The sequence below is a fragment of the Pongo pygmaeus genome, chromosome 5, assembly GCF_028885625.2.
Source record: "Pongo pygmaeus isolate AG05252 chromosome 5, NHGRI_mPonPyg2-v2.0_pri, whole genome shotgun sequence".
Lineage (NCBI taxonomy): Eukaryota > Metazoa > Chordata > Mammalia > Primates > Hominidae > Pongo > Pongo pygmaeus.
The window spans coordinates 17815489-17841338 of NC_072378.2; the positions used below are offsets into that span (position 1 = coordinate 17815489).

General features: G+C 40.2%; 1 protein-coding gene across 7 annotated transcripts in view; it reads right to left on the reverse strand.

The window, feature by feature from the left end:
• Window positions 1–25850, reverse strand: part of KIF13A (kinesin family member 13A) — a 234154-nt gene that overhangs the window by 78130 nt on the left and 130174 nt on the right. For all 7 annotated transcript variants that reach the window (XM_063665845.1, XM_054490482.2, XM_054490485.2 and 4 more), the window contains exons 5-10: window positions 18573–18665; window positions 17998–18178; window positions 14529–14616; window positions 12897–13031; window positions 11946–12058; window positions 70–181 (exon numbers count right to left, since the gene is read on the reverse strand). In XM_063665845.1, coding sequence (XP_063521915.1) covers window positions 70–181; window positions 11946–12058; window positions 12897–13031; window positions 14529–14616; window positions 17998–18178; window positions 18573–18665 — 722 coding nt within the window. The remainder of the gene's footprint in view (window positions 1–69; window positions 182–11945; window positions 12059–12896; window positions 13032–14528; window positions 14617–17997; window positions 18179–18572; window positions 18666–25850) is intronic.

Genomic DNA, 25850 nt, shown 5'->3' on the forward strand with positions numbered 1-25850 from the left:
CACCTTTACTCTGTCACATCTGGGACAGCCAATTTTTAGTTGGAAAAGAACACTAGAGCAATGGATTACCTTAAGCAGCCAAGTGAGGACTGAATCTCGATAAGGCACAAATTTGCTTTTACCCTTGCCAGCTGCCTGGTCAGCCAGTGATGATATAACCAACCCCAAGGTTGTAAGCGATCTGTCAAGAAAAAATGAAAAATTAGTTTTATGGAATGTTTATTTGGTTTAAGTATAAAATATGCAGAACAATAAAGCTCCACAGTTAATATAATCAAGTCTCTACTAATCTGTCAAGAAGTTGGGGGAGGAGGCCGGGCGTTGGTGGCTCACGCCTGTAATCCCAACACTTTCGGAGGCCAAGGTGGATGAATCACTTGAGGCCAGGGGTTTGAGACCAGCCTGGCCAACACGGTGAAACCCTGTCTCTACTAAAAATACAAAAATTAGCTGGGCGTGGTGGCAGGTGCCTGTAATCCCAGCTACTTGGGAGGCTGAAGCAGGAGAATCTCTGGAACTCGGGAGTTGGAGGTTGCAGTGAGCCACGACTGTGCCACTGCACTGCAGCCTGGGTGACAGACTGAGACTCTTTCAAAAAAACAAAAACAAAGAAACCCCACAAAAAACAAAATATCACAAAGAGAAAGTGCTTTGTAAATGGTTTAAAAAGTTAAATGCAGCCGGGCGTGGTGGCTCACACCTGTAATCCCAGCACTTTGGGAGGCCGAGGCAGATAGATCATGAGGTCAGGGGTCAGAAGATCAAGACTATCCCGGCCAACATGGTGAAACCCCATCTCTACTAAAAATACAAAAATTAGCCAGCGTGGCGGCATGTGCCTATAGTCCCAGCTGCTCGGGAGGCTGAGGCAGGAAAATTGCTTGAACCTGGGAGGCGGAGGCTGCAGTGAGCCAAGATCGCGCCACTGTACTCCAGCCTGGGCGACAGAGCAAGACTCCATCTCAAAAAAGAAAGAAAGAAAAAAAAGTTAAATGCTACTACAAATAACAAAGAAGGACACAAACTAGCAAGTGAAAGACTAGACAGCTTTCTTTGTAATGTTAACAATAGACTTCCATCAAATAAGGTGAAAGGAAAGCAGCCTATTTCCCACAAAACATAATTCCCCAAAGACGAGTCACTGAAAAGTCCCCGAAATATAATATAAACTCAAGATTCAGAAAATGAACCAGAATTCATTTGATTAGAATGGCTGTTAGAATTTTAATAACAGCCATTACCACTGAGTGGCCTAAATATGTACATCTTCTTAAGTGAAACAAGTCAAAAAAATTAAAATAAAAATATATAAAAGAAACAAGTCAGACACAGAAAAACAAATATTGTATGTCCTTACTCATAAGTGGAAGCTAAATAATGTGTACTCATGGATAGAGACTGGAATGGACAATGGAGACTTGGAAGGGTGAGGGAGTGGAAGGGGAGAGGATGACAAGCTTATTTTTTTGTTTGTTTGTTTTTTGAGATGGAGTCTTGCTCTGTCACCCAGGCTGGAGTTCAATGGCATGATGATTTTGGCTCAATGCAACCTCCACCTCCCAGGTTCAAGAGATTCTCCTGCCTCAGCCTCCCGAGTAGCTGGGATTACAGGCGCCCACCACCACATCAGGCTGATTTTTGTATTTTTAGTAGAGATGGAGTTTCACAATGTTGCCCAGGCTGGTCTTGAACTCCTGATCTTAGGTGATCCACCCATCCTGGCATCCCAAAGTGCTGGGATTATAGGCGTGAGCCACTGCGCCCAGCCAAGAAGCTTAATTAATACTTAATGAGTACAATGTATGTTATTCAGGTGACGGCTACCTTAAAAGCCCTGACTTGACTACGGCACAATCTGTGCCTGTAACAAAATTGCACTTGTACCCCATACATTTATCCACAAAAATGTATATCATACTTGAAAGATTTAAAGGTGAAACAAATCTAACCCGAGAGAAGTGAAAACGTTAAGTCTACACAAAAACTTGTACATGAATATTCAAAGCAGCTTTATCCACAAAAGTCAAAATACGGAAACGACCCCATGCCCATCAAATGATGAAGTGATGAATAAAATCTGGTATAAACACACAATGGAATATCATTTGGCCATAAAAGAGAGTAAGTTCAGATACATGTATCACAACAACTACAATACGGATGAACCCTGGCAAATTATTTTACGTGAAAGAAGCCAAACACAAAAGGCCATTGTCCTGGGTTGGACAGTATTCATATCCGCCAGACCCTCAGAATGTGACCCTATTTGGAAAAAGGGTCCTTGCAGATGTAATCAGTTAAGATGAGATCATACTGGATTAGGGAGGGCCCTAATCTAATGAGTGATGTCCTTATAAGAAGGTCATATGAAGACACCCAGGGGAGACGGCCACATGAAGATGCAGGCAGAGACCGAAGTGATGCATCTACAAGCCAGGGAACCCTGAGGATTGATGGCCCTACAGAAACAAGGGGAGAGGCACAGAACAGATTCTCCCTCTGACCCCCTAAGAGGGAACAAACCCTGCTGACCCCTTGATTTCAGACTTCTGGCCTGCAGAATTGTGAGAAATAAATTTCTGTTGTTTTAAGCTACTCAGTTTGTGGTAATCTGTTACAGTAGCAATAGCAATCGAACACAGCCATATACTGTATGATTCCATTTATATGAAATATCTAGAACAGGCAAATCTATAGAGATGGAGGTAGTGGTTGACTAGGGCTGTGGGTGGAGGTAATAGGGAATGATTTGGATACAAGGTTTCTTTTGGGTATGATGAAAATGTTTTAAAATGAGACTGCAGTGATGGCGGTACAACTCTGAATATATTAATGCTACTGAATTGAACACTTTAAAATGGTGAACTATATTGTATGTGAGTTACTTCTTAATACAGCTGTTCAAAAAAATTAAATACGTCCAATCACTCCTCCAAAGGTAACAATTTTATGAAAAAAATACTGTATGTGATAATAGAGGCAAGTAGGAGTTCAATAAAAGGTAAAAATACATTTCTGCTTTAATATAGAATAGAGGGCATTTTTTCACATTTTGCAACTATCAATATTTTTGATTGGAAACAATTCTTTGAACTATCCCAGATATTTTACTATCTATGTGTGGCAGATATTATTTTAATTCACACAAGCTCTAAAAAGTTCAGTGACTTAAAAGTCAATATTAGTAACTTTATGGTTGACAGTGACCTTTCACATGAAAATACATTTTGGAGATGACATGGATTTATCCATCACCGAGAGTAGATTTATCCATCTACTTTGTGGCAACTACTTATAATTTCTACTTTGACAGTGTAAGGGGGAAACACAGAAAGTTTCTAGTACTCCTAAATGTAGAAACACAAAATCCAAATAGCGCTTTGAGAGAAAAAAGGAAAGATACAGTGTCATCAATGTCCACCCTACATCTTGTCTGCAAGCTGACTGAAGGGTGCCAAAATATGGATTATTTTAAGCTAGAGGCCATTGAGAACCAGCAGACTCAGGAAAAGCTCTAAAAACATGGCATCAATTTTCCTTTTGTAAAGGACATTTCCATTTGTAGAGGTGTCTCCCTCTCTAGCACCAAGAAGGGGAGTACTGTTAACAACTCTTAAAGGTGGAGAAGTGACAGAAACCTGTGTCACAAACCTCTCTAGACAACTCTTGTTCACCATACTTTTCCTGGTCACCTTCCCATAACCTGCCTCCCCCATCCAGAAGCCCAAAACTCCTTTTCCTTTTTTTTTTTTTTCAAAGACAGGGTCTCACTTTGTTGTCCAGGCACTGGCACAATCATGGCTCACTGCAGCCTCAACCTCCCAGGCTCAAGCGATCCTCTCACCTCATTCTCCTGAGTCGCTGGAACTACAGGTGCATGCCACCACACTCAGCTAATGTTTTATAGAGAAGGGGCCTCACTTTGTTGCCCAGGCTGGTCTTGAACTGCCGGACTCAAGGGATCCTTCTGCCTTGGCCTCCCAAAGTGCTGGGATTACAGGTGTGAGCCACCATTCCCAGTCATATGCCCAAGTTATATCTACCACTTTGGGTTATTCATCTTTGGGTGCTCCCATGTATAAGCAAGATGCATAAGCTAATAAAATTCTAGTTGCTTTTCTCTTGTTAATCTGTGTTTGGCCAGTCTAATTTACAGGGCAAATAGAGGAAAAATATTTTTTCTCCCCTACATCAGTATAGCATGTAAGCAGCAACAGCAGAGGGGTGGAGCTGTATGGAAGTGTTCTATAACTCCAATTCCCATGTATATTTTGCTCTGTAACTCATCCAGTTAGAGAAGTGTATCATTAGTAGAAGCCGCCCCTTTCATCTAATAGTACGCACACATTCAAAACAAGAACTCTATCTAAATCTATTACCGTCCCCTTGGAACAGAATGAAAGTAACTGCAGGATGAGTGGGACTCAATGGCCAGTGAGATAATCAGGTCACCCAGGGAAGAAGAGCCCATGCTATCCTTTTCGTCTATGTTCCACTCAAAAGCAATGATGCAGGGGCTTCTGGAATCCCAAAACCTGTTAGAAAGTTCAGCGTCTGAAAGGTGAATCACAGGCTTATATGTCTGTGTGTTTGTGCGTGTTTGTGTGTCTATATACACACACACACAAGTACATATATGTGTGTGTGTGTATATATATACATATATATATATACACACACTTATATTAATTTTTTTTCTTTGAGATAGGGTCTTGCTCTGTCGCCCAGGCTGGAGAGCAGTGGTACAATCCTGGCTCACTGCAGCCTTGACCTCCCAGGATCAAGCGATCCTCCCACTTCAGCCCCCTTGAGTAGCTGAGACCACAGGTGTGCACCACTACACCTGGCTAATTTTTAAAATTTTTTGTAGAGGTGGGGTCTGGCTATGTTGCCCAGGCTGGTCTCGAACACCTGGGCTCAAGTGATCCTCCCACCTCAGCCTCCCAAAGTGTTGGGATTACAGGCATGAGCCACTGAGCCTGGCCAGGCTTACATATTTTTATGAATTATTTTATTCCCAGGGAACTTAAAAATATAAAAAAACCACTAAGTATTGATCCTGCTAATACTGTCTTCTCAAGCTGGAGGCCAGCGGGCAGCCTGTTGGCCTCACAGGAATCCAGAACAAGGGAACAGCTGTCTGCCAATTTTAGTGGCAAAATAAGTTATTCCAGGAATCTTTCTGATTCCACTAAAGCACAGCTCCTGAAGTTGGATATAGTAAGGAAGCTCCTAATCTTTAAATCTCTCACCACAAGTTCTTAGGCAGGGGTGGGAGGGCCTGACTGGAGAGGAAGTAAGTCTTAAGCTAGGAGATGACATTTATAAAAGGACAGTCATGTTTTAAGATAGAATTTTTTTTAAAAAATCTATCTATCATAATGAAGAACTCAGGATAAAAAAAGTAAAAGAAAGTTGGGAGGGTCAAAAGCAAAATAAAAGCCACTCCAATAAATATAATCCGTGAGAAAAAACTGAGTTATAATTCAACTTTTTTTTTTCTTTTCTGCACCTTCCCCTAACCTGCACCATTTCCCCTGAAACTCCAACAATCAGATTTCTTTCCTTGGGAGTGGATATGATGTACATGTTATCTGTATTGTATAGGATGGATTTCAAATATTATTTTACTTAGTCCAATAATCAGTTCTAAGATCATACATATAATACTTATTAAACTTTATTGGAGTTATTTGTGTAGCTATTTCTCTGCCTTTCTATTTAGATTGTGATTACCTTGAAGGCAGACGGTGTAATTTGCCATACACATTCCTCCATGCAATTACTGTGCTTGGTTTACGACTGAAAGCACTCAGTAAATATCTGCAGCGTTAATCTCAATCTAGATCCAGTGAAGACCAAAACATGGACCTCTGTTTAAAAAGGACTAATTCAATGATGCTTTTGGGATACATCGAGTGCTATTTGCTAACAGAACACCGGTTTTCCTGGAAGCAATGTGCTGGGCTAAAAACTCTATTTTCCAAAATCCTCTCTGCAGCTTCGGGTAGCCATTAAACACAGTTCTGGCCAAGGAGATGTAGGTAAACATTACTGGGTGGGGCTTCCAAGAAAACGGTTGTTCTCCTGATAAAAGAAGGTACAAATTCAGCTGACAGAAGCCTGTGGTTTTTTGCCCTTCCTCCTTTTTCCTTCTTCCAGTTTGTACCACAGATATGGATATGATATTTGGAATGGTAGAGCCATCCTGAGATCATGAGAATGACATGAACACACAGTCAAGTTAGTAGAGCTATGTGCATTTCTGAGGTGCTGTACCAGCCTCTGGACTTCCTGTTAAATGAGAAAAATTAACACACGTCATTGTCAGTGTAGCTGGTTTCTGTTGCCTAGAGCAGAATGCAATCCCCGGCTTTGAAATAATCAGCTGAGGCCGGGCACGGGTGCTCACGCCTGTAATCCAGCACTTTTGGAGGCCAAGGGGGCGGACCACCTGAGGTCAGGAGTTTGAGACCAGCCTGGCCAACAGGGTGAAACCCTGTCTCTACTAAAAATACAAAAATTAACTGAGAGTGGTGGCACACGCCTATAATCCCAGCTACTCAGGAGGCTGAGGCAGGAGAATCACTTGAACCCAGGAGATGGAGGTTGCAGTGAGCCGAGATTGTGCCACTGTACTCCAGCCTGGGTGACAGTAAGACTCCATCTCAAAAAAAAAGAAAAGTAATTAGTTGAAAGACTGATGAAATAAGTGGATTTGAGTTTAGTGTTCTCCCCAGTAAGTCCTCACTCTTAACAGTAAAGGAGAAATGGAAAAGAATATGGATGGCAAATTATAAGTAAAGGACAGTACCATCATATGACAGGAGAGCAAAGAAAATGGTAATAGTACAGTATCAGCCTCATTTTCTTTTAAATTATTTTCCAGTGGCTAATGCCAATTATTAAACTCAATGTTCATCAACCGCTGTGGTAGAACAATAGAGTACACACTGACATTTCTGAAAATGTTAGTGTATACTTTAAAATGTTACTGTATACTTTACTGTTCTAGGGATCTTAATATATGTCAAACCTAGAATTCTGTCATCAAATAAGTTTGGAGAACGACAAGACAAAGTTTTACAGGATTTATTACTGCAGCATGTCTCTGAGCTTTTAGCACTGTGAATCTCCAAAGAAAGGTTTTATAATTATTCTTTCTCAAAATAACTTGTCCAAGGATTTGTTTCTTTTCAAAGCCATTTGAGGACCTAGTGTTTGACAAAAATGCTTTAGGAAACCTTGGGTAACCCTATCAAATTCTTCCAACGATGTGGCTACTGTGTCCCAAGGAGCAGAGTTTTGCTGTTCTTGATGGGTCTCTCACATTAAATGCAAAGATGTCTATCCAGGTTTTTAATTCACATGTATGTACTCCATAATGTACAAGTCATAAATTAAGAAGGACACCCACCCTTGAGTAATGGACAGAAGTAAGCCATTTTATTTTTCTCCCTCGATACAAATTCATGTTTTGTTATTCAGGAAATACCTCTTTAGAGTGGGGCTCTAAATGAACAAGAATCATGGAAAGTACTCAAAAAGAAAAAAAGGAAGACTGAGTGTATTAGTCCATTTTCATGCTGCTGATAAAGACACACCCAAGACTGGGTAATTTTTAAAGAAAAAGAGGTTTAATGGACTCACAGTTCCACGTGGCTGGGGAGGCCTCACAATCATGACAGAAGGCAAAAGGCACATCGGCGGCAGGCAAGAGAGAGAATGGGAACCAAGGAAAAGGGATTTCCCCTTATAAAACCATCGGATCTCGTGAGACTTATTCACAATCACGAGAACAGCATGAGGGAAACCGCTCCTATGATTCAATTAACTTCCACTGAGTCCCTCCCACAACACGTGGTAATTATGGAAGCTACAATTCAAGATGAGATTTTGGTGGGACACAGCCATACCATATCACCAAGTCACAGGAAATACTAGAAATATCATGCTTATGAGTTACCCTATTATAACAATCGCAGAAGTAACATATATGAATTTCTCTAGAATAAGTGTTCAACTGAACCCACTTTTGGAGATGTTAGCTTATTGATAAGATGTTAGCTTATTAACCACAGGAATTGAAATAGGAATGAGACTGGGAACGATACCCATTAGATAAACATTGTTTGCACTTAGTGACTAGCCATTACTGAATAAAATGGAACCATTTTCAGTGTCTGGGGGTATTAGAGAATGCTCTATGATCTAAATGTGTTCTCAGCAAAGCTGAAGCAGCCAGACTGCAGTGACAAGGAAAAGCCTTCCTCATTCCACCTTCACTAGACAGGTGGAGCAGCAGATTGGCTTTTCAAATGTATTCCCCTATGAAGATGGTCCACAGATGACCTATACCTCCTAAGCTCTGAACACTCCCTGGCAGTAGGCCACGCAGTGTCTTAATTCTTTAATGAAAGGAGTAACATGTGCTTAAAGGTCTTAAGAGCTTCAGGAGACATGAAGTTCCTAAATCCACAGCCCATTAAGCAGACACTGACGTTTGTGTGAAGTCCCTGACAGGCCTGCTTAAGAGGATTATTAATACTCCATCCAAAGAAACGTAAGTGGGAGGCCGAGAGAAAGCTTAAGAACATGTCAGAGATTTCTTTAGTTTTGGAACTCAATTTTTTTTTTTTCTGAGACAGCCTCCTGAGTAGCTGGGATTACTGGCGCCCACTACCACACCCAGATGATTTTTGTATTTTTAGTAAAGACAGGGTTTCACCATGTTGGTCAGGTTGGTCTTGAACTCCTGACCTCAAGCGATCCACCTGCCTCAGCCTCCCAAAATGCTGGGACTACAGGGGTGAGCCACTGCACCCAGCCAACGCATACTAAATGTTTGCTGGGATTTTACTTATGTTATTCAACGTCTCTAAGCTTCAGTCCTTTCCTCATCTTTAAAAAGAGATAAAAATACATGTTATGAGCCTTCCAGAGTGTATGAAAATGCTCTGAAAAGTATAAAGAACGCTTAAAAATGAAGATCATATCTCATAAACTAGTAAGGAATACACACATCCATTTGTGAAAGAGATAGTATGTAAATAAGATGAGGCCAGAAGCAGTGGCTCACACCTATAACCCTAGCACTTTCGGAGGCCAAGATGGGAAAATTGCTTGAGGCCAAGAGTTTAAGAGCAGCCTGGTCAACATAGCGAGACCCCATTTCTTTAAAAAAAAAAAAAGGAAGGAAGAAAAGAGAGGAAGATGTTGAGGGAATTCCATTCAATTCAACCAGTCATTATGAAAAAAGAGCCAGTTACTAAATGATCTAAATCATGTAATCACCAAGCCTTGGGGTAATCCAGTAAGGGACACTACATAAACTCACATCCAAAATTAAGGGGGCACTATTTACACTTACTCTGGGACAAAAGTATCATCTAGATGCTGCCTGGCAAACAGAATGCACAGCCATCCCCACAAGTGTAGCCACAGTGGCTGAGCCTGGGCTCGGAGACCAACTGACTGCAACCATTTCCAAAATCCACACTTAGAACTTGGTGACCTGGGAGACATCATTAAACTGTGCTCTGTCTTGGTTTTCTCATCTGTAAAATGGGGATAATGGACCCATGCCTTGATGCTGATGTGACATTGCATATGGCGCATTCAGAATAGTGCCTGGCATTAGCAAGAGCTCAATAAAATTAGTGGTCATTCCACATCTAGGCCAGTCATACACACACACACACTCTAAATTCCAACAAGTCTACAGACTTTCTAGTGTGAATCCCACAAGCCCCACCAGCAGGCATGGCCCAGCACTTGCAAATGAATCTCCAGGAGGCGTGGCAATCTTTTCTTTGAAACCTCCTCCTTCACACTCCCATTTCTGCCTCCCCATCCTGGTTTCTGAACTCATTTTGGCAGCACGGCTGCAGTGCCAGTCTGGAATCTTGCAATGCCTTGTCAGGAAATACAGAAAAATCCTTTGTTATCAGAGCAGGAGACAGAATGACTGGATGATTAACTTCCTATAGTAGTGGTCTTTCCCTGTGAGTATGGCTGTGTCCATCTGATAGAGGGGCCACTATTTTACTTCTAATTTTTAAACTTTTGTATACTAAAATAATAATGTGTTAACATCATCTTAAATGCAAGCTGTGCAAACATGTTCCTGAATGTATTTCCTCTTGTCACATTCTGTCCTAAACGAAACCCTAAGTTATTACAGCTCAACAGAAAAAGATTACAAGTACACACTAAACTACTTTCTGTTGAACTTGGAATCATGATAATGGTTATCCTGATTATAAAAAACAACAGTTATAACAGTTAATTTTTATTCACTGCATACTAAGTGCCAGACATTTTTCTAAGCACATTATGGTCATTTTATCCCTAACAAATCTGTGAAGTAGGTACTATTATTATTATTATTTTTTTTTGAGATGGAGTTTCACGCTTGTTGCCCAGGCTGGAGTGCAGTGGCGCGATCTCGACTCACTGCAACCTCTGTCTCCCGGGTTCAAGAGATTCTCCTGCCTCAGCCTCCCGAGTAGCTGGGATTACAGGCGCCTGCCACCATGCCTAGCTAGTTTTTTGCATTTTTAGTACAGAAGGGGTTTCATGATATTATCCAGGCTGGTCTCGAACTCCTGACCTCAGGTGATTCACCCATCTCGGCCTCCCAAAGTGCTAGGATTACAGGCGTGAGCCACTGTGCCTGGCTTGCTTTTATTTTTAATTGACACACAATTGTGCATATTTATGGGGTAAAGTGTGATATTTTGATACACATATACAACGTATAATGATCAATTTAGGGTAATTAGCATATCCATCACCTCAAACACTTATCATTTTTTTGTGTTGGGAACACTGAAAATCCACTTTCCTAGCTATTTGAAAATATACAACAAACTGTCAATTACAGTCACCCTACAGTGCTAGGGAACACTAGAACTTATTCCTCCAATTTAGCTGTAATTTTGTATCCATTAACCAACCTCTCCTTATTCCCCCTGGCCTCCCCTTTCCAGCCCCTAGTAACCACTATTCTACTTTCTACTTCCATGAGATCAACTTTTTTAGCTTCCACGCACGTCAGAATATGGTATTTGTGCCATTTTTGAGCAAGCTGCACCATGCAGTTTTATTTAATTAAAACTCGTACATCTTTTTTTTTTTTTTTTTTTTTGAGACAGAGTCTCGCTCTGTTGCCTAGGCTGGAGTACAGGGGAGCGATCTTGGCTCACTGCAAACTTCACCTCCCAGATTCAAGTAATTCTCATCCCTCGGCCTCCTGAGTAGCTGGGATTACAGACGTGTGCCACCATGCCCAGCTAATTTTTGTGTTTTAGTAGAGATGGGGCAGAGATGGGTAGAAACGGGGTAGAGACCAGGTACAGAAGGGGCTTCGTCATGTTGCCCAGGCTAGTCTTGAACTCCTGGCCTCAAGTGATCCACCCACCTTGGCCTTCCAAAATGCTGGGGTTATAGTTGTGAGCCACCGTACCAAAACAAAATCCTTATACATCCTTTTTTTTTCCTTTGAGATAAAGTCTCACTCTGTTGCCCAGGCTGGAGTGCAGTGGTGTAATCTTGGCTCACTGCAACCTCCACCTCCCAAATTCAAGCAATTCTCCTGCATTAGTCTCCCAAGTAGCTGGGGTTACAGGTGTGCGTGACTGTGCCTTTTTAGTAGAGATGGGGTTTTGCCATGGTGGCCAGGCTGGTCTCAAACTCCTGACCTCAGGTGATCTGCCCGCCTTGGCTTCCCAAAGTGCTGGGATTACAGGCATGAGCCACCGTGCCTGGCCAAAAACCTCATACATCTTAATAGACACAGGTTGTTGTTGTTTTTCTTCAACCCAGTTTACTAAAGCTATACAGACTTTAAACAACCTGTGCATCAGAACCATCTGACCCTCATAATGCAACAAATCCCCCCCAGAAGGAAATCACCCAGGCTGTTCTGGGACCAGCCACCTTACTTGTTAATGTTGCTGCCTTCTTTCAGTCGCTCTCCTGCAGCTCCTGTTTTAGATACTCTTTCACTACCCGCCAGGTCTACCAAGCTGACCTTACTGACTTTCTCCCCGGAATTCTAGTTGTAGGAAATAAGAGAGAGAGAAAAAAAAAAACTTATCAATAAAACCACATGGATATCTACATACATGTTAGCACTATAATTGAGCAACCCATCCCACTCTCACACGGCAAACTTCTTAAGTTTTTAAACGGTCAGAAGAGTTATTTGAACTAGCAATTAATTTCATAGTTAAAATTTAAATTGGCGTAGAAACACAGCATTTTGTTTTGCAGTTGGGTAGCAAGTACACCCAGCTTTCTGGAATACAGTCAGAAAGCTGGAGATTTTAAATGCCTATGAGGAGATATGAGGACATGAGGATTCCTGCACATTCAGGTCAAATCCTTCTTCCTTTGAAAAAAGGTTTAGGCTAAAGGTTGTGGTGTCCTCTTTAATATCCCTCAATGACTATGAAGCTGACATATTTCCATGGGAATTTCAGCATGAAAGGATATATATTAAAAGCTGTATGGTGATGTCATCACACTTGTTAGGGACTTTGCACAAGAAATACAATTATTTTTCTGTTTTGTTTTTGTAGAGTCTGGGTGTTGCTACATTGTACAAGATGGTGGTGAACTTCTGGCCTCAAGCAATCCTCCCACCTCAGACTCCCAAAATGCTGGAATCACAGGCATGAGCCACTGCACCAGGCCAAAATCCAATTTTTTAAAAAGTCAAATATAAAGAAAGACCTAACAAATTAAATGATAAGCAAAGTAGCTCACCTAGTAAGCAGAAGAGCCAACATACAATTCTCAGCCACTGAACCCAACCATGAGACTTTACCTATATGGACACTTTCAGTTCTTCCACCCCCCGCCCCTGCAAAAGGTTCTGCCTAATCCCTCACCCCAGACTGCAGGTCATAAAGTGTCTGTGTGATTATGATGTTGAACACAGCATGGGAGCGGCTGCTTTCTTCGTTCATGTTGGTAGCAGCTACCGTTCGAGACTTATTTCCCTCAGACATCAATGACTCAATATCCTAGGGGCAAAGGATAAGGAAAAGACCATAAGCAAAAACACAAGAATGCAGTCCTGCACACCAGGTATATGTATTAATTATGATTCCTCTGATGCCTTTGTCACCACCCTTCCATAGAAACCTCCCTGCCGCTCCTCCATTGAGCATGGTTTGAGCTTCCACCTCACTCAGGACTTTGTAATGTATGAAATATTTCCCTTATTCTTTCCATTTCCCAATTGTCTTCTTTCTCAGTTGAGTCCCTATTTTCTCCTTTTTGGGTTCCTGGGGTAGCTAATATTTATTGAGCACTCCGATAATCAATAATAGCAGTGACTTGATTTAACTCTTACTCTCCTGTGCTTACCAACCTGCTGATGCCTGCCTGTCTGCCTCCCTCCTCCAATACTGTGGCTCCCTGATGGCAGGATTTTTTCCTTATTCCACTTTGTACACTTGCTCCTAGAATGCCTAGAGCCTATGGGATCTTATGAAATATTTGCTAAATGAACTTTATTTTCTTGCTTTTACATACAAGGACGCTGAAGTTCGTGAAGGTCAAGCAACTTTCCCCAAATCCAGTAAGAGGTAGAGCTGGGATGCAAATAGAGCACCCTGGCTCCTGCTAGTAAGTGACAGGATAACATCAACACTTACCTCAACCACACTGAGCTAAGAACCAGGGACCTCAGTGAAGGGGCTGAGTTAGCACCTTTAGACCAAAAAAGTATCCATTCATTTCAGAATCTAAATATTTTTAAAATGATCACTGTGCTCTATTTCTGATTAGAGCAATTCTATATATATCTTGATTTAAATGGCTGGAGAGAATCACTGCACAGATTAGTTTTAGCCATACTAAGTCTGGGGTGATAATGGGCCAGCCACATCCCACAAACAGCACAAAGTAAGTGCAGGGATTTGCTTGTTCCTTCGTGCATTCACTCATTCATTCACATTCTTTAGCAACAGAGATAGCAGTTTGTGTTATGAGATTTCCAAAGCAATCACTATAGAAATAGAAGCAGAATCTTGAGTTAGATCTTAACAAGGCATATAAGTCAAAGAGTAAATAAAGTAAAACAGGCTGGTCAATAGCAAGAGGAGTGATTCAGAAAAACAGGAGAGCCAGAAGTGACAGAAACCAAGGCAGGAGACCCTGCCAAGAAGAAAGGGCTGTACTAACTGCCAAATACTGTTTAGAATACCACAAGTCTAGAAGGATGTCACTGGCATCATTGGGAGAACAGTTTTAACAGAGTAGTATTAGTGAAAATATGCAGCAACCTGAAAACATTGGGCCTTCTGGCCATACTGTAAAACCTTCACAACAAAGCAGCTTGAAGAGTGTGATTAAGAGCCCTTTTCCTCTCTGTTTGCGGTGTGCTGATACTGGGTTTCTGAGGCCCTGAGTAGTATCATTGTGCTATAAAGCGTCCACATAAAATATACTCAGTATCACTTACATACTTTGATTTATAGTCAGCTTTTAATCACATTTAAAAAAAAATGACTTACCTCAAAACTAGTGACAGCTAGTTGAGATAAACCATCTACATATGGTCCCAAAACTTTATGTTCTCGAACTTTAAGAGACTGTCTACTCCTGTGGGAGGGAGGAAAAAGGAATAAATGAATCAGACCAAAGCTGGAAGCTTTTCTTTCTTTTTAAGTACACAGTAACTAAGATAACAATTTCAAAAGAATTTTTAAATGACTCCTCCCCCCAACAAATCTAAAAGCTACTTTATTTGGATTAGCAAAACAATGTTTAACATGAGAAATGTGTTTTATGCTCTGATTTCTATTTAAAGTATGTTACTATTTTAAACATTCTATCTCTAGTCACAAACCTTACTGGGTTAGGCTGTCAGTTATACTTTGGGGAGGGTCGAGGGAAAAGGGAACCAAAAAACATGTCAGATCAAATTAACCTTTAGGCTATTTCATAAATAAGCATATTCTCAGCAGATAATGTCTTAAAATGGTATTTATTCTTTGAGACAGGGTCTCACTCTGTCACCCAGGCTAGAGTGCAGTAGCATGACCCCGGCTTACTATAGCCTCAACCTCCCGCCCAGGTGATTCTCCCACCTCAGTCACCCATGTAGCTGGGCCTACAGGCCCATGCCACTATGCCTGGCTAATTTTTATATTTTTTGTAGAGATGTGGCTTCACTATTCTGCCCAAGCTGGTCCTGAATTTCTAGGCTCAAGCAGTCCTCCAGCCTCAGCCTCCCAAAATGCTGGGATTGCAGATGTGAGCCACCACGGCCCGGTCAAAATTTCTGAATTAGTAGTAGACAGTATTAAAATGTTTAAACTCTATTTTAAGTCTGCATTGGTTTATGCTACTTCTATGCTTACACTATTTTATACAGAAAGTGAGATTATAGTACAGAGTTTGTTTATAATTACTGATGTTTGTACTATATTTAGAATTGGTTCTGCTAATGAAAATTTTAAAGCTCTTTTGAATTTTTAAATAATAAACCTGGTTTGGAACCCATTTGAACAGTTTATCAAAAGACAATGGAGATTAAAAGCAAAGCTATGTATATACTGACTATATTGTGTATGCCATCTTTTTCAGGGCATCACATATTAATCATCTTTCAAATTAAGAGTCATTGCTTAGCATCACCAATATATGGGAAAAAGGAGCTAAGAAGCACCACTGAATGCATCCCAAAGTCCTGGCATTCATTGTTCCCTGAAGCACTTTTCAGTTATGCCGTTTAATTTCATAACATCCCTACAAAGTAGGCTTTACCACCTTTATTTTAAAGACGAAGAATTCAATGTGACAGTGAGCTACTTATATGCACGCGATCCAGTACGCAGCTTACTCTGCTTGCCAGAGATTCTATAACGCTATTCAGCAGCAAGAAAAAGCAAACTTAGCATTATATCAAGTGCCTGTGATGGTGTCCAGTATCTGAAATTCTTGTACACTGCTGGTGGGAGTGGAAATTGGTACAACCACTTTGGATAACCGTTTGTGCTATTGAATAAAACTGGAGATTCAGTATTTTGTGACTTACAATTCCACCCCTAGATGTGTTACCTAGAAACTCCTGCACCTATACAGCAGGAAACCTGTATAACAATGCTTTCAGAGCAGCACTGTATTGATAAAAGCAGGAACCACACAACAGACAGAGAAAGTGATGAATTATTGATGTAACCATGCAATGAAATGCTAAGACAACAGTAAAAATGTATTAGCACTTCATATATAAGAATAAATGAATCATGGTCGGGGGAACAAATCACCAAAGAACACATATATTATGATGTCATACAAAGTTAAAAATTATGCAAAATTATTTGTAAATGCTAAAGAAGAGGAAGAGAATGCTAAACACAAAATTCACAATAGCTGTTACCTTGGGGAGGGGTAGAAAATGGATCCAAGGGGAACATATAGTGAGCTTCACAATTATTGGTCATGTTCCATTTATTTATTTATTTATTTAATTTTAGCTAGAGTACTTTTGACTAAGTCATGTTCCATTTATTAAGCCAATGTAGGTAGCAGTTGTTTTTATTACTCTTTACGCCTTACAGGTGTTATAGATGTTCTTTTGTATGCATTAAATAGTTAACAGCTTCTTAAGAGTAAATATAAACATTTTCTTTGATTGGGTCACTTCCTTGTCACTCATAATTTTGGTCAAAATGCACCAAAGTAGTAACAGTGGTTATTATTATTATTTTGAGATGCAGTCTCACTCTACTGCCCAGCCTGGAATGCAGTGGCATGATCTTGGCTCACTGCAACCTCTGTCTCCTGGGTTCAAGCAATTCTCCTGCCTCAGGCACCTGAGTAGCTGGAATTACAGGTGCCCAGCACCATGCCCGGCTAATTTTTGTATTTTAGTAGAGACGGTGTTTCACCATGTTGACCAGGCTGGTCTCGAACTCCTGACCTCAAGTGATCCACCCACCTTGGCCTCCCAAAATGTTGGGATTACAGGCATGAGCCACTACGCCTGGCCTTAGTGATTATTTTTGAATGGTGAGATTATAGGTCATTTTTATTTCTTCTTACACCTTACCTATTTTTCAAATTTTTCATAAATAGATACTATTTTTAAATCAGTACAATTTTTTTTTTTTTTGAGACGGAGTCTCCCTCTGTTCCCCAGGCTGGAGTGCAGTGGCGCGATCTCAACTCACTGCAACCTCTGCCTCCTGGGTTCAAGTGATTCTCCTGCCTCAGCCTCCCAAGAAGCTGGGATTACAGATGCCCATCGCCACACCCGGGTAATTTTTGTAATTTTAGTAGAGATGGGGTTTTGTCATGTTGGTCAGGCTAGTCTCGAACTCCTGACCTCAGATGATCTGCTCACCTTGGACTCCCAAAGTGCTGGGATTACAGGTATGAGCCACTGTACCCGGCCCCAAATTTTTTAATTGAGAAAAAGTAAATGGTCCCCCTTCCTCTATAAATCAGATAAATATATTTTTAAATCACCTAGTTAAAAAAATATAGATCCCTGGGTTTCACCCTGGGTCTACTGAATACAGTCTCTATGGGTGGGCACCAGGCAAGTGGATGCTTAAAACGTTTCCTACATGATTCCAATGCACAGCCAGGGAAGGGCATTGCTTGCCTTGGCTGGGATGTTTCAATCCTTCAACCCTTTTACCTTTAACACATTAGTGCTGCTTTCCAATGTAAATAGAAGAACTAATGTGTTATTCCTAACTCAATTTTTATGAATAGTTCATGGTGGCAAAAAAATAATACCAATAGTAAAAACATCTTTTCAAAGGGCATACATAGGCAACTTTATACATTAATGTAGGATAAACACTGGGTATACCAACAGGCTTTGAGAAGCTGATGATTTCTCTGTAAATGAATGAAAACCAGTGTAGTCACCAAGAGCTTAAATACGCATATTCACTTCCAATTTTAACTTTAGAATCATTTAAAATTATCTCCCCCTATTACACTTAATCTTGACTACTAACTTACCCTTTGGGGTCTAAAAGATCCCGAACTTTCTCATTATAAATTTCCATATAGGACACTTCAACTTTAAAGGTCTGTGACTCATTTTGCTCCAAAGAGATCCTTTTAAATAAAGCACAGCAGAGCCTTGGAATAAGGCCCAGCTGCTCAGCATGGCCCATCATGGAAAAGGATTTTCCCGAACCTGGAGAACAGCAAGCAAAAAGAAGAACAGGTAGAGGCTTCAACCACACAAGATTTCCCCATATACTGGCCATGGTAACATAGCAGAAGAGTGGCCAACTTAGCCTCAAACCCTGTTGCTCAGGCTGGAGTGCAGTGGTGTGATCATGGCTCACTATAGTCTCAAACTCCTGGGCTCAAGCCATCTTCCCACCTCAGTCTCCCAAGAAGCTGGGACTACAGGTGTGCCACCACGCTGGGCTAATGTTTTTAGTTTTTATAAAGACGGGTCTTACTATGTTGCCCAGGCTGGTCTCAAACTCCTGGGCTCAGGAGATCCTCCCACCCCAGCCTCACCAAGTGCTGGGATTATAGGCATGATCCCCCACATCTAGACTATAAAAGCAACTTCTTACCTGTCTGTCCATATGCAAAAATACACGCATTATACCCCTGAAAGGCTTTTTCAAGAATTCCTTCCCCAAGGCACTTGAAAACCATTTCTTGACCTAAAAAAAAGACAAATATTAAAAACTAAAAAAAGAATAATTTTTCTTGACATATTTGTGTTAATAACAATATTATGTCAATTCAAAAAAATGTTAAAAGTGTACCAAGTGCCTACTAAGTACAGGGCTGTGTATTAAGAGCTTGATATATGCAGTTTCATCCACACTTCTAAACTACAGCTCAGTACCTGGATACACTGTTTCCCTCTAAGACACTTCTCTAGATATTAAAGTTTTCTTTCCATTGTGAGTGGGCCATATGGAAGCAGCATTCAAATTTGGTTGTTTTTTCTTATGACTAAGTATCTACAATGTCATTAAACATGAATTGCCTTATCTCCCCAGCTAGATTCTGAACTGCCACTGAACAAGACCATGTTATACACACCTTGGTATCTCCCTCAGCACCTAGCTTGGTGTTTTTGTACATGCCAAGTGCTAAAAACCGTTAGTTGCTGAGGATGGATTGACAACTTCAGCTGCTGTTTGTAGATTCACAGGCACCCATCACCTGTGTCCCCACAGGGGGAGTGGGGGACAAGTTCTCTTTCGTGAATCTCTGTATCACACTGCAGCTCTTGGGGGCATTGTGTCATGTACTATACTATGGCAGAGCGGGGCTGAAGAGTAAATTAGTGACAATATGTTTTAAACACATAAAAGGACAGTATTTGCTACTCTTTGAATTTGGTGATTTTCTAATATTCATTCTGTATCACTAAGACAATTAGACTTATATTCTCCTTCCTGTCTTCTTATAGTCCTTAGAACATTCACTATTACAGCATTTGCAGAAATTACTAGTTTAATTACCTGTTTCCTCCACTGGAATGAGAGCTCCCTGATGCCCAAAACTATAACCTGCTTATCTTCATAATCCTAGCACCTAGTACAAAATGCTTAATAAATGTTGAAAGAATGAGTCAATTTAACATTTTTATCTTATATGATAGTTCCTTTTACATTTGAAAATAATGTAACACAACATAAGCTTTTGGTTTTATGTTTTTCTTTTATGGAAATTTAGATCTGATTTTAGGAGTCTCTTATTATACTATGATATATGATGATTGCAGGATGAGACTCTTAAAAGTGTTTCAACACAAAACGAGATAGTATTTGTGATATGGTTTAGTTCTGTGTCCCCACCCAAATCTCATCTCGAATTGTAATCTCCATGTGTCAAGGGAGGGACCTGTTGGGAGATGACTGGATCATGGGGGCAGTTTCCCCTGCGCTATTCTCATGATAGTGAGTTCTCACAAGATCTGATGGTTTAAAAGTGTGTGGCTTCCTTTGAGTTCTTTTCTCTCTCTCTCGCTGCCATGTAAGATGTGCCTTCCTTCCCCTTCACCTTCCACCATGATTCTAAGTTTCCTGAGGCCTCCCCAGTCATGCGGAACTGTCAGTCAATTAAACCTCCTTTCTTTACAAATTACCCTGCCTCATGTAGTTCCTTATAGCAGTGTGAAAACAGACTAATACAATTTGCAACCATTAGGCGGGCAAAAAATAAAATTCTGACAACATCAAATATTGCTGCATTGAGGAAATAGGTATCGTCATAAGCTACAGGCATATGGTGGGCGAATAAATGCGTACAGACGTTCTAAAGGAAAACTTGACAGTATCTAGAAAAGGGAGTATGCCTCCACTGTCTGACCCACTGGGAAGCATCTGTTCTAGAAACACATTCCCAAAAAGGACCCTGTGAAGGATGTTCATGGCAGTGTTGTTCATAATACTGTAAATGGGAATCAAGTTAAATGCCCGTAAGTATGAAAGTAAGTAAAGTGTGACTGTTTTATATGGTGGAATATACTACATAACATTTTTTAAAAACAATAAACCCCCAACACCCACATCTATGTGTAAATAATGCTCGAATTAAAAAAACATTGTTAAGTGAAAAAAAAAAGCCATGTTCAGAACTGTACATATAATGTAAAACCTTATGTCAAATAGTTGTGTGTGTGTGTGTGTGTGTGTGTGTGAGAGAGAGAGAGAAAGAGAGAGAGATCTATGAATGCTAAAGTGTAAAAAATGGATTGGAAAAAAATATACCAAATTTATTTAACCTTATTTCTCTATTGCTAACTTCTACCATCTAGCATAGATGTTTGGTAACTTCCACCAACAAGTTGGTGGAATATGTGGATTTTTAAAAATGGGTGTAATCGGAAGAACCTTTTCTAAACAGCCAGGTCTGTTGTGAAGAGTACCTTAAGATCCGTATGCAAATACGCGTATATTCAGAGAAGAATAAGGTATAATCAAAATTATTATCTGCTTCACAAATTGCTTTTATGTTATAGTCAAGTATGATAGTCTTGTGCTCACGAAGAAAATACCTGACCACTCTGGTGCGTGATCTTTCATACACATTAATATTTATTTCTCATATGTTTTCTCAAAGGACCTTCCTTATTCTACGTATGTTCCCAAGCCCCGTGCTAAAAGGCAGGCCTTAAATCTGGAGCCAAGGCCTATATTAGAGAAGACCCAGAATTAAATCCAGCCTGTGCCCAGGCTTATTAGGATTGCTTGTGGTCCTCAGCCAGACCTAAGTGCCATTTGAAGGCATTCTAAAAGCAATACATTCTTGGCACAAGCAGCTGAATGGAGCAATCCTGTTTGATCTTCCACACTGGTTAACCAGCCCCCAGGAAGGGAGTGGGGTGAGGGTGGGGACAAGAGACTTCAAGAGTTGGCTAAGTCAAGCATCCTGACCATAATTCATGATTTCAATTCATATTTAGTAACTTGAAAAAAACCCCAACAGCTTGAGTTGATGAAAGGACTCAATTGCAGAGAAGCACTGTGGTCAAAGAGATTTTATTATGGCTTCTTAGAGCCTAAAGTTAATATCTAGTATATCTATTCCCATATCAGGTAGTAAAATGTGGTACTTCTGGTTTCTGCTCCTGATGCTGAATACGCTGGAATTAGGAGGAATTATTTTCCTAGGTTCTTTCAAGAGTAAATCACAACGTGTCTTTTTCCTTGGTAGGAATGGCCTTTTAAACTAAAGATTGTTAGTTGGAAAAACAAGGATGACTGCTATATAGTTGTATGAAGTAGGTTTATGATGTAAATGAAACAAACCACCAGGATGTATATACTAAAATTGCAAGAAAAATAAATGAAATGATCAAAGAACTCCCCAGCATATAAAAATACAAGAGTAGGCCAAACATGGTGGCTCACACCTGTAATCTCAGCACTCTGGGAGGCCGAGGTGGGAGGGTGGCTTGAGGAGAGGAGTTCAAGACCAGCCTGGCCAACAAAGTGAGACTCTGTTTCTACAAAAAATGTAAAAAAAAAAAAAATACAAGAGTAAATTTCAGTTTAGTGTATGACCAAATTGTTGCAAATACTAAACAGGACATGATTTAATCTATTAAACTTGTATTCTTTTATTATTTATGCTACTAAGGAAAAGCAAAGATAATTTTTATCAACTGTCCCGCTGGCAATGTACTTTATATATTTTGTTTTTTTGTTTTGTTTTGTTTTTGTTTTTTTGAGATGAGTCTTGCCCTGTTACCCAGGGTGGAGTGCAATGGTGCCATCTCGGCTCACTGCAACCTCCGCCTCCCGTGTTCAAGTGATTCTCCTGCCTCCGCCTCCTGAGTAGCTGGGATTACAGGTGTGCGACACCAAGCCCGGTTAATTTTTTCTATCATTAGTAGAGACGAGGTTTCACCATATTGGCCAGGCTGGTCTCGAACTCCTGACCTCGTGATCCACCCGCCTTGGCCTCCCAAAGTGCTGGAATTACATGTTCTATATCACTGAATCCTCACAATACCCAGGTAGAGTAGGTATGAATTATGACTGATAAGCTGACTGGGGCTTGAAATGGTTAAGTCATTTGCCCAAGATCTCATTATCAGTGAATGGCAGGGTTTGCATCAGCTTATAGTGACTCCCTACTGTCAAGGCTGATTCCATTCATCATCAGTAATTCATGCTGCATGACACTGGGAATCAGTTGCTCTCACCTCTGGTCTCCAGGATAATTTTTACAGACTCTCAGAACTCATCACGCTGCACAATTTTTTTTCTTTCCTTCTGAGATGGAGTCTCGTTCTGTCGCCCAGGTTGGAGTGCAGTGGTACAATCTCGGCTCACTGCAACCTCTGCCATCTGGGTTCAAGCGATTCTCCTGCCTCAGCCTCCTAAGTAGCTGGGATTATAGGGGCCCACCACCAAGACCGGCTAATTTTTGTATTTTTAGTAGAGACGGGGATTCACCATGTTGGCCAGGCTGGTCTCGAACTCCTGACCTGAGGTGATCCGCCCGCCTTGGCCTCCCAAAGTGCTGGGATTACAGGCGTGAGCCACTGTGCCTGGCTGGCACAATTTTTTTTTCATGTTCACCTTTACTGCTAGATTGTGAAAACAGTAGTTGCTGCATTTTAGTAGAGTGCCTGGCACGCAATAGGCATTTGTATTTACTGAATTATTCCTGTGTTGATATTGCTGTTCCCAGAAAAATGCATTTTTAATTGGGAGCCTCTTCCCTCATCAGTGACAATAAGTTATCAGAAGACTGTTGTACTCCAGCCTAGGTGACAGAGTGAGACTCTGTCTCAGAAAAAAAAAAAAATTGTTCTTTGAACTTAAACATAAACGTTTAATTGTATTAGTTTACACTTTGGTCAAAGTATGACTGTTTTTGAAATTCTAATGAATCCCATAAGACTATAGTAGGCCTTTGTTAAATAAGCCAATGGGGTATGAATAGATGCGTCAACACACTATGTAGGTACTAATTAGGTAATTTTGATAAAAATTACAAATCACATTTTTACTAATACCCACAGTATCCTCCTGGACATTACAACAAAATATATGTGACAAAAAAATAAAAACTAGTCTCTCTGATTTCCACTAAATATATACATGTGATTTCAAATATAGTCAACTTCTTTTAGTTACAGTTATTTTTGGCAGATAGAATATAATTCAAATTTATCATATTTAGTAAAGTTTTATTCATAATTGGAAAAGAAAAAATCTGAGAAAAACAACATAAAAAATTGAAAACAATACTATGTTTCTGAAAAAATTTTTCATTGTCCATGTATTTTTACAAATTTATGCAAGACTGGAGTCTAGAGAGACTGGAATACATTTTATTACTATGGCTTTGTGTCTCAAAGACAATGCATTCTGCTTCAAGACAAGAAATAATGAACATTTTCCCATCTCTACAAATACACATCAACATTAGCATTTTTAACAGGAGCTCAGCTTTCCATTGTATGAATAATGCATGCAATCGGTTCCCTACTATGGTTATTTAGATTATTTCGTTTTATTTTTCTGCAATATTTATTCTTACATGTTTACCTCTGTGCAGTTTCCTATTGACTTTACTAGGCAAAACTTCAAAAAATCAAATCTCCAAGTTCTCTAAAAATGCATGAGTCTCTACTTTCAACACTCTCAACAACAATCCCTATGATCATTCTTCTTAGTTCTGACTGAGTCAGTAGGAAAAAAAAGCCTCTTGTTTGGATAATTTTTCTTCTATTTATTGTTCATTTGTATAACACTTGTTAACTAACACTTGTTAACATTTGTATTAACTTTAGTAAGTTGACTATTTAAGTCCTTGGGCTAGCCATTGCTTTCCTTCTCATTAATTTTAAAATCCTCATTATATATTGAGGATATTAACCATTGGTCTATCTTATATGTTATAAATATTTTTTCCCAGTCTGTCATTTGCCTATCGGTCTTACATTATCCTTGGTCATACGAAAGCTTCTGGTCTTTCATATTCAAATCTTTTCTTTTTTCCTTCATGATTTCTGCCTATGATATGTGTTATGCCTCACAAATCCTTTTCCACCTCCAAATTATATAGAACTCACCCATATTTTCTTCTAGTTTTGTTTTTGTCATTATTTATTTATTTTGGAGACAGGATCTCGCTTTGTGTCCAGGCTGGAGTGTGGTGGCGGGATCATAGCTCACGGCAGCTTCAAATGACTGGGCTCAGGTAATCCTCCTGCATCGGCCTCCCAAGCAACTGGGATTATAGATGCGCACCACCACTGTTTTTTACAATTTGACTTTCAAACCTGAGTTTTACTCCTTACCAGCTATGTGACACTGGGAAGGTTCCCAGTTTATTGGTAAAATAAGACTAATAGTTGCTACCTAAGGGGGCTACTGGGATGGTTTAATAAACCAATATAGGTAAAGCACTTACCATGGTATGTGGCCAGTATAAATCTAGAATATATTTTAGTTATTATCTATTATTATCATCTCTTAAGTCTTTAATCAACTATAATTCATTTTACTGCAAAGAAAAAGTAATTATCTAGTTATTTTTCCTTCAGATAGCTCCTTCATTTTTGCAACAATTTTGTGGCATAATCCAATTTCAAAGATAAAAGAAAAAAGGTCAGGTGTGGTGGCTCATGCCTGTAATCCCAACACTTTGGGAGGCTGAGGCGGGCGGATCACGAGGTCAGGAGATTGAGACCAACCTGGCTAACATGGTGAAACCCCGTCTCTACTAAAAATATAAAAAATTAGCTGGGCATGGCGGCGGGTGCCTGTAGTCCCACCTACTCGGGAGGCTGAGGCAGGAGAATGGTGTGAACCCGGGAGGTGGAGGTTGCAGTGAGCCGAGATCACGCCATTGCACTCCAGCCCAGGCGACAGAGTGAGACTCTGTCTCAAAAAAAATAAAAAAATAAAAAATTAGCCAGGCATGGTGGTGGAAGATTGTTTGAGCCTAGGAGGTTGAGGCTAGAGTGAGCCATGATCGTGCCACTGCACTCCAGCCTGAACTACAGAGCAAGACCCTATCTCTTAAAACAAAACATTAAAAAGAAAACATACTTGTTCTTAGAAAGATTTCTTGAAGGAACCAATTATCACTATTTTTCTAGCTCCCACAGAGGTCCCATTTAAAAAATATTACTGACCAAATATGATGGTGGTGACTCTCACATTTAAGGGGGTGGGGGACAGAAAGGGTGGGGTGTGTGTTCATGTGTGCATGGACATGATGAGATGAAGGAACAGTATCATTATTTGGGCCAGGGTATGCTAATCCATATTGTCTATTATAAGAAAAATACTTTTTTTTTTTTTTTTTTAACACTGAGATAGAAGGGTACAGGGAAAAAAAAAACCCAATATAAAAAACTGTATCAG